The 13,674-nt window shown below is 40.9% G+C and overlaps 1 protein-coding gene across 8 annotated transcripts in view; it reads right to left on the reverse strand.

Annotated features, from left to right (window-relative positions):
• LOC101167956 (SRSF protein kinase 2) overlaps nucleotides 1-13,674 on the reverse strand; it is a 73,018-nt gene that overhangs the window by 22,433 nt on the left and 36,911 nt on the right. For all 8 annotated transcript variants that reach the window (XM_023955648.1, XM_020703852.2, XM_020703856.2 and 5 more), the window contains one exon: nucleotides 1,161-1,315. In XM_023955648.1, the coding sequence (XP_023811416.1) occupies nucleotides 1,161-1,315 (155 nt within the window). The remainder of the gene's footprint in view (nucleotides 1-1,160; nucleotides 1,316-13,674) is intronic.

Genomic DNA, 13,674 nt, shown 5'->3' on the forward strand with positions numbered 1-13,674 from the left:
ACGTGCCATTGTTTTGCATGTGGTAAGTGTATAGTTAAGTATTTGTAAGGCTAATGCGAGTTGCACATGCTTAAGGCACACGGGTGACGATGTCGAATGGTGCACTTTACCCAGCGCTCCGGTCATTAATAAGGTAAGCGTACTGGCTCCTTATGGACAGCATACAAATACGTACGGGATGTGTGCATGATTTGGAAAAGCCTGCAGGACGCCCACACAAACTGCATGTCTAATTTCTAACAGTCAGGCTGCATGCACGGAGCAGACAATTGAACAGGCTCCTTGCGCAGTGTGCACGGTTCGAGATGGTTACAAAAATCTGTATAACACAATCTGTGTCCTACCTACTTGACCCATACGTGTTGTTTAAGTGTCCGCTGTGGCCCGGAGCAGAAAAACATGCATGAACATTTTCTCTCCACGGGCTCACAGAGTTGTATTCGACCTTGTTACTTCGTTTGGGTCACCTGTGTGCCCCGTACAAGTTTGCCCTTTTTTGTCCACAAACTACTCGTTTCCATCTGTAAGGAAAGTTGTGACTAAGGCTTAAAATATGCAGTATTGTGTTAAAAAAAAACACATTCAAGCTTCTCAAGCATTCGGCAAACATCACCTCCAAACATACTAATGTGTTTTAAAACCTCATTAGACCTAATCAAAACAAAACCTTCAGCAAAAATTATGAAAAAAAAACACTTTTTAAAGCTAATTTGGCAAAAAAAAGTTGATCTTTGGGGTTCTGAACATATATGATCAAAATATATTGCACATATGCACTACAGCACTACTGCTGCATTACTGACTGCAATGTAACACTTTAAACATACAGATTACTTTCCCCTGAAAGGATTTTTTTTTTTAGAAACGTATCTGTTCTTCTACTTTCTTGACCCGATGAAGAAAACTGGGCTGTTGCTCCAGTCTGGCAAGAGGCAGACAACCTTGAAACACTTGTGCTATAATAATGGCTGCACCCACTCTGCTGCAGATGACAGGATGAGGGGAGAAATGACAGAGGAGGAGAAAGAACCAGCAGAAAGAGAGAGGAAGAGAAGTCTGTCTGGAACAAGACAGTCACTGTTGAGCTGTGTAGGACAGATGCACAGAGTGGAAGTAATGAACAGGGACGGATGAATTGTGCTTTTGTGTGCCGTCCTGACCTTTGCAGTAGTCTGCGGGATCCTCCTGCTCCTCATCGTCGGAGCCCAGGATCTCCTCCTCCTGCTCCGGGGGGCCAACCGGCTCAGAGGGAGGCGGAGGAGGTGGTGGAGGAGGAGGAGGTGTGCTGACCGGGGCTTTCTGTTGGGTCTCAGGCCTGTGAACACAACAAAAGGGAAAAGTCAACGGAGCAAAAACCCGATCAATTGTTTGACGCTTCCCGGCTGTGACTCAAATTCTCAGACTTTATGAATTGATGCATTTTAGTGAACGTATTTTTTTTTACTGAGAACAGAGCAAAGTTTATGTAAATGGACCAGTCCACAATGCAAGTTAGATGTTAGTTCACTGGCAAGAAGAACACTAGGAAGTGATGTTTAGTGTGTGCGATAAATAAAACCAATGCAGCAAATAAAGTCCCTGACAAGTTGCTGCACAGAAAAAAGAAAAGAGGTTTTGGGTGCAGAAGCTCACAGCTGAGAAACAGAAAATGTATTGACAGAAGGATAAATCAGAAGGGTAGGCTTTAGTCTAACCAACACCAGCAAAACAGGAAATATAAAAGCAAACTTATTCACCTTTTTTGATGGAATCAGAAACAAACAGCAAGCTTACATTAATCTTTTTTAAGAATTTGTTTTCTATAGAAAAAAAACTTGTCAATATCTAAAAGAAAAACCCAAACTAAAGTAGAGCAGGTCCTTGTTCTCCACCTTCTGAAGGATCAATGATGGATCCAGCAGGAGGTTCAGGGTTTTACCACAGCACGCTGCCACGGCTGTTTATGTGCGGACTTAATATTCAACCTTTGTCATTTTACAAACCCCCTGTATATTTTGCTGTTAGGCACCTAATTTAACTTCCAGAAAATGTAATGCTGTTTGCAGCATGTAGTGAATTCATAGTTGTTAAAAGAAATGCAGCATTAGAACAGAGAGTGGTTTAAAGTGAGGAATTTAAAGCTGAAATACAACAATCACAACTCTCTCCGTCTTAAGTAAGTCTAACATTTCTCACCGCAGGTTAATTGAACCTTAAACTCAATGTGACTTGTCTAAGACCAGGGAACCAAGACCTCCCACTACGGGATAGAAACATGATCAAATGGTGATAAACAAACACACACTCACACACACACAGCCAGAATAATTATACAAGCAGTCACAGGCTCAGACACATGATAGAACCTTTTGGTGTGTTTCTATGGCAACTGCAAAGCAAGGGGGGGGGGGGGGGGAGTGGAAGGGGTCTGTGTGTGGCGACTCAGCCATCACACGATGGCCGTTTAGGGGTGCTGAGGAGGGATTGAAATTTGACAATTCTCTTTCAAGTTCGTGCGCGTGCACACATGGTCCAACGCCGCGTCCTTCAAAATGATTCGGCCTCCTTCTTAAAGCAGTCACGTCCGGTGTCATACATCTAATCCATAAACTCCGTGCTTTCACACTGTTCATCTTGCAACTGAGAGTACAAACACTTACCCCCCCAACTACCCATTACTTCCTGGAGTCCCACTGAGTGCTGCAACATTAAGACGGCACCAATGCTTCAGTTTAAAAGACAAGCTGAGGACAGGCGCCGACAAAAAAACTAAAGCCAGGAGCGAAGGACTGACCAAATAACATAGCACACAGTGCGAGCAAACAAAAAGGGGACACAGAGAGGTGTGATCTGACGGCCGCAGTGGGTAAAGGAGACAGGTAGAAACAACGAGGGGGCGGCAGACACAAAAGAAAAATAGCAGGAGGACAGAAAAGTCACCATGCAGAAGCAGAAGCAGAAATGCACTTAGATAAAATGAATAACACACAAGCAGGATAACCCGGCAAAATGAAAAGTACTAACAAAACCTGTGAGGTACCATATTTTCCTCACTATAGAGCACACTTAAAAACCACATACCGTTTTCCCAAAAAAACCGACAGTTCGCCTTATAATCCAGAGGGCCTTATATATGAAATAATTCTGGTTGTGCTCATTTACTATCAGAGTTACAGAACACTATGTCCAAATGTTTGGTTAAATGTTATTGTGAATATGCTAATGTGGCTAACATGTTGGTTTATCTGCTACTGTTTTATCTGCTACTAACAAAGTGGGGAGTTAGTTTAGTCAATGTTTGTTTTAGTGATAGCAGTAAAAATACATTTTGTGTTGCAAACAAGGTTGGGATTTACAGGTTGTGAATGTAACTCATGTTTAAACGTCTTGAGGGGTTGAATTCCATTAAATTCATTGTAAATAATGATTTTGTCAACTCTTCTACCTGTAAGGTTGTTTATCTGACTGATTGACGTATCTGACCATTGACACCAACCCAAAGTCAAATTCAATCAACACCAGAACAATCACAGAGCAGGGAACGTGACCCAGTTAGTAAAGTCTGACTGACTGATAGACTTATCTCTGACTCTTTTGTCTTGCTTGATGCACCTTATAGTTCGGTGTGCCTTATACATGACATAAGTTCAAAAGTAGACCGTTCATTGACCGTGCCTCTTGTGATGCGGTGCACCCTACAGTGAGGAAAATAAATGGAAAGTGGCGTATACTTATATAGGGCTTTTCTACCTTCCTCGGAGGCCCAAAGTACTTGACAGTCCCATTCACCCACTCACACACACATTCACACACTGATGTTGAACACTGGCACCAACTTCCCACTAGAGGCCAGGTGGGGTTCAGTGTATTGCCCAAGGGCACTTTGACACATGGGAGGGAAAGGCAAGAATCGAACCTGCAATATCTAATCAGAGGTCGACCGCCCTGCTGCTAGACCACGGCTGCCTAAGTACCAAATATAAGGTACACACAAAAACGTAGCCATAAGCACACAAGCACAGGGAAAGAAACAAATACAGAAAGTAGAAGAAAATAAACCAAAGAATCCACCAGGAGGGACTGAAGAAACAGCCTATTGCTTTTACCGTTCTATTATTCATTTTTTAAAATACTGTATCCACAGCAAAACACAAAGGGTTGCCTAACTGGTTGGTCAGTTTGGTCAGGTAGATGTAAACATTTACCCCCAATGTGGGTAAATGACATCACTTACCAGAAAAAGTGACACAACAGGAAGGACTGTTAATCAGGTGCTAAGGGCCTCTCTGACTTTGGAATTTTCTTCCCGCATCAACCGTGGCGGAAGTCAGTTGTCATTTACACATGAATGACAAAACGTACACAGAAAAATATGTTTGCAAGTCAGCAGTGACGTGCAGTCAGGAGAGGCAGGTGAGGCTGTGCCTCACCTGTCATGGGAAGAAAAGAGAAAAATAAATTCAATTATTATTATATTTAAGTTCAGTAATTTGTGCTTTGCAGTCATTTTCCATTTAAATGTATCATTTTTGGGTGTTTTTTCTTTTCAAAATCGCTGAATTTCCGAATTTGCCGTTCAGATACTAAGAAGTGACGTGCGATGAGGCAGCAGCCCGCTGAGCCTCACCTTGGATTGCGCAATACCTATGCAGTCAGACGGTACTGCTGTCTCTCTGTATGTCGGTTCAATCACTTGTACTCTATGAGCTGAGTTTACATAATTTAACAGAGGTATATGATGTACAGTGTTTGTTTTTATAAATAACTGAGGGACGTGTTTCTTGTGCTGAGCGCTAAACGCCGGCAAAAAAGCAACTGGGTGAGGCCAGAAGTTCCCGTGCCTCAAGTTAGGGGGCGCCGGTGAGCCCTGAGATTATGACGCTAAAAATAATAGAAGAAGTGATAGCAAGCGGCAAGTCATTTTCTTCAGAAGGAGCGGCATATGGGCTTTATTTACAAGTAAAGGTAAGACGATAATAAGGTTTGTGCTTTTTTCTATGCTGCAGTTTGTATATGAAAAAACATGTTGAAATGATATTTTAAACAAAACACGTTAACTGTTGTCAATTAAATGGTGAATAAGTTACTCAGTATGGTTCATATGTTTGTAAATATGATTGATGACGTCAGTGCCTCACCATCCATTAACCTCACCGCACGTCACTGCAAGTCAGATATTTGCATCTGGGTTTTAGATGCCAACACGGGGAGTGCGTGGTTGCAGAATTTGAGTCTGGAAACAGACTGTGAAGAAGTCTGGGCACGTCGACACATGCAACAGAAATGTCCACGTCCCAACATGTAAGCTGGAAGACTGTTTTCTTCATGAACCCACTTCTGTGTGTTTATGCAACAAATGCATGTTGTTAATCCACCAAAACAGATTCTTTCAACACACAGTGTGGCCTGACAAAGAGCTGAATAAGCCTGATGGTCCAGATTTGAAGCCTGTGACACCCACTTCTAGAATGCACTAGAAAATGAACAGCATCAACACAGTTGACTTAAAAACTGTTTAATTTTGTTAACTTTCTTCTCCAACTTAATTAGCACATTTGTTTTATATCACACACTTTTCTTAACCCAGGAAAGTATTCACATAAATTGATGTATATATGAGAACTGGACCAAGTGAGTGTGACATCATCCTTCAAAAAGCTCACTTCTGGTTCCAACCAATTGAAATCAATTTAGTTGCTATTTTCTCACGATACAGATGTCGACATGTTCGAAGCAGAAATCCTCAGTAAATAGTGACTGGTCCAAGTCAACATTTCTATGGCAACCACTCAATCGAAAGTCAACGCCCCTATCAGTTGAAAGCAGGCTGCACAAAATCTGTCAATCAGACATTTCGAAAGTTCGACATGAGATCACATGCTTTTATAACTGGAATAACTTGCGTTAAAGAATATATTATATTATATTATATTATTATTATTATATTATTTTTTTTTCAATATATTGGAAAATAAAAAAAAGGGTTAGCAAGAACCTGTTAAAAAAAGGAAGCAGAGCAAGAATGGCTGTTCTAGGTGATATTGGTCATATTCTAATTATTTAATTTTCATTTTTCTTTCAACCTTTTATCTGTTGCTCCAAACGCAAATAAGAATCAAAACAAAAATATATGACAACACAAAAGCACACTTTTTTATAGTCTCCTGCAGCTTCCCACTGAGTGCGAGTTGGTGCAACCAGCAAACGTTTAGCATGGCGAAATCTGCTATAGCTGTTGATACGGCTCCAACTGTCATCGAACAGCAAATCACCAGAAAGGCTGCAGGAGACTATCTTCTAAATGTGCTTTATTACTGTCATGATTATTATTAAGGGCCTGCTTGCTCATATTTTTTTTTTTAAATCTGTGCGGTCAGTGCTTTTTTTCTTCGCTGCAAGTTGAGGACCCGAAAGAGACACGTTAGCATTAGGCTAATATATGCTAAAAACATTAGCCGTGAAGATGCTTAAAACTCCCTGCGGGCAATGCAGCAATGAGCATGTTGGATGTAAATGTGTGGGAATTACATCAGCCTTTATTTTGTTCTGGACACTACTGGAAACACAAATTCATATGATGGTTTCTCAGATCGTAGCAGCACTTCCGCCTTCGCCCTCTCCTCTGCCTCTTAGGAGCCGAACACACGGATATAGCACTGACGTCATCACCCCGCCTCCCCGCTGGAAATGCTAAGTCGAATTGAACAATGTGACACTATTCGTAGGGTGGATGTTAAAAAAAAAATGCCATCCCCTCTTTGCATTTTCGTTTTAATTATGACACAGAATAAGCGGTTTTTAAATAGAAATGAAAAAGCATTTTGAAGTATTGAGTTTTCATTTTAATTTTGAGTCATTTGATGCAGTTATATTTTCAAAATTAAAAAGCATTTCTGTTAATCCATTTTAATTGTTAGACAATGTTAGACATGTTAGACATTTCTAAATGAATTTTGCTACACATTTACCAGAGAACTTTTTGAAAATGAAATGTCAAATACCATTTTCATTATCATTTTAATTAAATGACAGAATAAGCAGTGTTGAAGAAGAAAATGAAAAAGCATTTTAGCAGATTGCTTTTTCATTTTAATTTTGAGTCAAAAAATGCAGCTTCATTTTGAAAATGAAAAAGCATTTCTGGTTTTGACTTTTATTTTTAATTATGCTACTGAGTCGCTTCCATACACATCTCAGAGCACCAAAGAAAATACCCCTAGTAGAACAGCTAACCTCATTCAAGATCCTACATTATGACTCAGCCGATAAACGTAACTTATTGTCACCAAGGTAACAGGTATTTCTTAGCAACAAAAGCATTGTCCTCTCCTCTTAGTGCTAAGGCGTAGGTTTGTGGCTGCGGCTGTCCTTCAGTTCTGCTTCCCCGTTCCAACAGTGGTGACTCTACCGCCGATTGATTTATTGTTCATCTCTCCCTCTCTCCATCTTGGCCTGTATCAGCAAGACAGCTGACTCATTCTCTCCTCTCCTCCAGAGAATCCGTCTGTGTGCAAAACTTGGATGTCACAGCTATTTGCAGAGCGCAGCTGACGTCACTGGGCTGCACAGCCCCCACATGCCAGTCTGTGGCTGCAACGTATGGCTGGACCGGATGTGCTTTCTAACAGCCAACCACCAAACACACTGTTCTTTGAATCACTGTGCAACTGGCTTCTATGCTAATGCTGAACCTCGGCAGTGGCTTAGGATGTTTTAACCACCACTCAAAACCAAAATCCCCATCAGCTGCAGGGCACTTCACACTGATAAAACATGACAAGACAGGTTTAAGCAAAAGGTTCAGAATGAAGTTATTTTTATGGTGTTTTGGTGTTGTGCATTTGTGCTTATGCATGATTTTAAGAACTAGTTCAGACTCTTTAGAAAGAAAAAAATGAACTTAAACTGTGACTTTGTAAGACAGACAGACTAATTTTACTTTGTTTTGCATTGAGAAATCCTGCTGTACAATGCAATGCAAATACTGAAAATAATGCAAAGCTACACACACACAAAATAAGACAACAGCAAATAAATAAAGGCTGCACTGACATCTGAGATTTTAAAGGTGGAACTTGGGTTTAGAATAATATTTTTTGCTGTATAACAGTGACACTGCTCTATTTTGCCAGGGAACCAAACCATTGACTGTATACGAGATATGGACTGAGTGACCCCTCCCCGCTGGCATTCCAAACAGGAAGTACCTTCGGGCTCCATATATATATATATTAGGGTTGGGCGATGTCCCTTAAATTGGCCGTTGACGATGTTTGCTGTTAACCATCGGTATCGACGATGACATCGTCGGGGGTGGGGGGGGGGGGGGGGGGGGGATTTTTACATTTTTCGTTCTTATATAACTGCTATTCGTTTTTTTGCTTTTATCATTTTATTTCCCAACTAATGACTAATCCGCGATGATCCAGTATAAACTGAGGGAAGTGACTTTAACAAAAAAAGTAACAAACAAAATATAAAAGAAGTAGTCCGCTCCCGCACTTAACTAGTGAAGTGGACCGCCGGAGTGCGGACTTACAGCTTTGTGTTTGAGGGGAAGGGGGGGGGCGTGCTTTGTTACATGAGCGGTATGTGTGGGAGATTTAAGACTGCGATCCGTCCCGCAGCTCTGGGGGGTACAAGCAACCGAACTCAGAACCGGGTCTAAAAGTGTGTGTCAGAGCACAGCTCGGATCGTCAGCACACACAGCGGTTTGAGCTTCAAATCAGAAATGTCGCTCAGTCCTTAGAAAACATTCAAACAATCACGCGGATTTGTGTTTCCAGTCGTGTCCCGACTAAATAAAGGCTGATGTTATTCTTACATGTTTACGTGCAGCCAGCAAGCAGCACCACCCAAAGCTAATGTTGTTAGCCCGTGTTGTTAGCATACTGCTAATCCTGGCTTCGTTCAGAAAAAGCACTGACCACACGGATTAAAATTCAAATGATGAGCGAATAGGTGTTTCATAATAACCGTAACATTATTAAAGGCACGTTTAGAAGATCGTCTCGTATATTACCGAGCTGACATGTCAATGTATATAGCCGCTCTGCGCTGTTTAACATCGTTTTGTATTGAATTGTTACATTCAATAAAGTTTGGGGAAAAAAAGCCGCTCGGCGGAATTTATATCCTTCCGGTTTTCAAACCCTACTGCGCATGTGCGAATGATTTATTCCGACGGAAAGTGTGACCTTAGTGAACGTTTTTATATTCTGAAAACATTTTTCTGGGCCCATGTACACGGTTGGATTCTAATCCGACCATTGATCCCATCAAGATATTTTGCACATGTAACCGCAGCTTATGGTGTCGACGCGCAACGTGGCGGGGGCGTGGCATCACGATGGTGGTCTCTCCATCGGGATGTCAGTCACCCATCACGATTGACGATGATATCGTCCATCGGCACAACCCTAATATATATATATATATATATATATATATATATATATATATATATATATATATATATATATATATACATATATATATATATATGCAGGTAACGACACACCAACCTGTGCACATCCTGGATTGATTACCAGAAAGCCTATGACTCAATGCCACAGACGTGGATCACTAAATTCTTGGAGCTGTACAAAATCAACAGGACTCTAAGAGCCTTCATAGGAAACTCAATGAAGCTGTGGAAAACCACCCTTGAAGCCAATGGAAAGCCACTTGCACAAGTGTCCATCAAATGTGGGATATACCAAGGTGATGCTCTGTCCCCACTGCTCTTCTGCATAGGTCTGAACCCCCTCAGCCAAATAATCAACAAGACTTGCTATGGATACCGACTCAGAAATGGGGCCAACATCAGTCACCTCCTCTCATTATAAACATTTAACTGCAATGTTGTGGTTCTCTTGCCTCCAGAATTCTTTTATTTTGTACCGTGCGTCCATCTCTAACAAAACTTTTTATCTGAATGACTCCTTCACATCGGAGCAGTTGGACTTCCTTTGCCTGACGGAGACATGGCAGCGGGAGACGGACCACATCCATCTCAACGAACTGTGCCCCCCGGACTGCTCCGTGCTCTGCACCCCCCGCTCATCAAGAAGGGGTGGGAGTGGACTGGCTATCGTCTACCAGGATGTCTCCACATGCTCAAAGCATAGGTCGGATTCTTTCAGCTCATTCGAACTGCAGATTAGCAAGGTTGGATCTGACTCTCCATTTTATTGCATTTTAATTTACCGACCTCCTGGCCCTGCACGGGTATTTTTAGAGGAGTTTGCTGAGTTTTTATCAGATATTATCAATTTTAACTCTGTACTCATAATGGGTGATTTCAATATCCACATTGATGACTCTTCCTGTGTCTCTGCTTCAGAATTATTATTTATAACTGAGTCTTTTAATTTGATTCAACATGTTTCTGTCCCCACCCATGACAAAGGACACACTCTGGACCTAGTCTTTTCCCTAGGTCTAGATATTAGGGAGCTTAGTGTTAAAGACAGTCATATCAGTGATCACTGCTAGATTTTCTTCAGTGTGATTTGCCTCCGCCCATCTTCACCCACACCTGTTAGAATGCAGCGACTCATTTTAGGTCAGAATGTATCGGATAGATTTACAGATCTGTTTGATACAAACTCTTTTAATCATTTTAATGATGTAGATTCTTTTATGCATTCTTTTAACAATCACTGTGAAACTATTTTAAACACAATTGCTCCTGTCAGACAGAGTGTTTCTTCCAACAAGTCATTTCCTTGGATAAATCCTGACATTCATTCCTTCAAAAGACTATGCCGTAAAATAGAAAGTCTTTGGAAAACAACAAAACTGGAGGTGCACAGGCTGTCTCTTAAAGAACTGATCTCCACCCTAAATGACATGATAAAACAAGCTAGGTCAACATTTTTCACAAACTTATTTCAATGAACAAAAGAAACCCCAAAACTCTTTTTAACACCATAAATACTCTTACATCACCCTCTTCCTCTCAACTCCCCAATCTGATTGTAGAACTTTTCTTCAGACCCTCTTGGCTAGGATTTCAGATGTTGGACATAACATCCCTCCTTTAGCCAAAACTCGGCCACCACCATCCCCTCAATTCTCACAGACTTGGTCTAATTTTTCTCCAGTCACAGTGGAGGACATCCATTCTCTGCTCAATAAGATCAAGCCCTCATCTTGCCCTCTTGATATAATTCCAACTCACATTTTTCTCAAAGTGTTTGAGTGAATTGGTGCTGCCATGGTTGACCTTATAAATCTCTCCTTAATGTCTGGATCGGTTCCTTCCTTTTTGAAGCACGCTATGATAAATCTTGTGCTTAAAAAACCCAACTTGGACCACTCTGATCAAAATAATTTCCATCCCATTTCAAAACTTCAGTTTATTGCCAAGATCTTGGAGAAGGTTGTAGCGGGGCAACTAAGGTCATTCTTAGAACACAACAATATTTGTGACGTTTTCCAATCTGGCTTTAAAAAGAACCACTCAACTGAAACAGCTCTTTTAAAAGTTTCCAACGATGTGCTCATGGCAGCAGATTCTGGTCAATACACTGTTCTCATTCATTTAGACCTAAAATCCCCATTTGATACTGTAAACCATGAAATCATGCTCGAACGTCTTCATAACGACTACGGTTTATCTGGTTCCGTCGTAAGCTGGTTTGTCTCCTATTTCAGTGGTAGATCTTATAAGGTCTGTGTTGACTCTCTATCTTCAGAAGCAAAAGTCCTGTCTTGTGGCGTTCCCCAAGGTTCTGTATTGGGACCCATTCTATTCACTCTCTACATGATTCCCCTTGGGAGACTCATTAGCAAATTTTCTAATATTTCTTATCATCTTTACGCTGATGACATTCAACTTTATTGCTCCTTTGGAAAAAATGATTACACAAATCTATCGTATCTACTAGACTACTTGGCCATCATTAGAGTTTGGTTAAATGACAACCATTTACTCCTGAACCCTAATAAGACAGGGACAATAATTTTTGCTCCTGATGACAAAATTCCCTCCATCAAAAGACACCTTGGTTCACTGAGCTCTGCTGTTCAGCCCAGTCTCAGGAATCTTGGTGTCTGGTTTGACAAAGCTATGTCTCTAGACTCTCATTCGAAGCTCTTGGTCAAAAACTGTTTTTACCACCTGAGGAATGTGGCTAAACTGAAGACAATGTTAACCCGATCTGACCTTGAGCTGATCATCCATGCTTTTATCTCCTCTCGTTTAGACTACTGTAATTCTCTTTTTACTTGTTTAAAAAAGAGTCTCTGGAACGTCTCCAACTGGTCCAGAACTCTGCTGCAAGGCTTTTAACTGGAACCAATAGGCGCACTCGTGCCACCCCTCTGCTTTTATCTCTACATTGGCTTCCTGTTAAATTTAGAATAGATTTTAAAATTTTGATTTTAGTTTTTAGAGCCTTGCACGGACAAACCCCGATCTATATTTCTGACCTTTTAACTCCCTACACTCCAGCACGTTCCTTGAGGTCCACTGATAAAAATCTTTTATGTGTTCCAAAAACTCGTTTTAAAACTAGGGGAGACTTTGCCTTTCAGGCAGTCGCTCCCCGACTTTGGAACGACCTCCCCCTGTCTCTGCGCCAGATTGACTCAGTCGAGTGTTTTGAAGCTCAAGTTAAGACGTTTTTATTTAGGAGAGCTTTTAGTTGACTTTTACTTGTGTTCACTTTTGTATGTTTGTTTGTTTACTTACATGCCTGTGTGCGTTTATTGGGTCTCGCTACTGATTTTATATTGCTCTAACATTGTGAAGCACTTTGTGAGTCGCTCTCTGGGAAAAGTGCTATATAAATAAAGATTTACTTACTTACTTACTCTACATGGATGACATCAAACTATATGCTAAGAGCGAGCGTGACATTGACTCCCTGATCCACACCCCCAGATCTACAGTACTGACATTGGGATGTCATTCAGGCTCGAGAAATGCAGCCGGATGGTGACAAAGAGAGGCAAGGTAGTCCACACAGGAGGGGTCTCACTCCCAGAAGGAACAATAGCAGACATTGAGGACAGTTACAAGTAACTTGGAATTCCGCAGGCAATTGGCAACCTGGAGCAGGGAACAAGGAAAGCAACAGCTAAATACCTCCAATGAGTGAGGCAAGTTCTGAGGAAGCCAGCTCAATGGCAAGAATAAGACCTGTGCAATAAACAGCTACGCACTGCCAGTTATCAGATACTCTGCAGGAAAAATAAGATGGCCAAAGGAAGAGATACAGACCACAGATGTTAAAACACGAAAGCTCCTCACCATGCATGGAGGGTTCCATCCCAAATCCAGCACCCTGAGACTGTATATATATATATATATATATATATATATATATATATATATATATATATATATATATATATATATATATATATATATATATATATATACTGTGTATATATATATATATACACAGTATATAGTATATATGTATGTATGCTACCCTTTTTTACACTTACCCTTACCTTTTATGATATTTTTACTGTGGTGTAAGTTATCCAAGGTGTAAACTGACCAATCAGACGCCTCAATAAACGTATTTGGTCTTAAAAAGTTCGAAAAGTTTGAATGACAGCGTACTCACTTTCAGCGGAAGGGGTGTGGACTTCTAACAAGCTCACTCCTGATTGGCGAGAATGATTTCCATAAGGATGTTGACTCAGACCAACTCAGACCAATCAATCTTTACAGA

This window comes from Oryzias latipes, chromosome 6 (assembly GCF_002234675.1).
Source record: "Oryzias latipes chromosome 6, ASM223467v1".
Lineage (NCBI taxonomy): Eukaryota > Metazoa > Chordata > Actinopteri > Beloniformes > Adrianichthyidae > Oryzias > Oryzias latipes.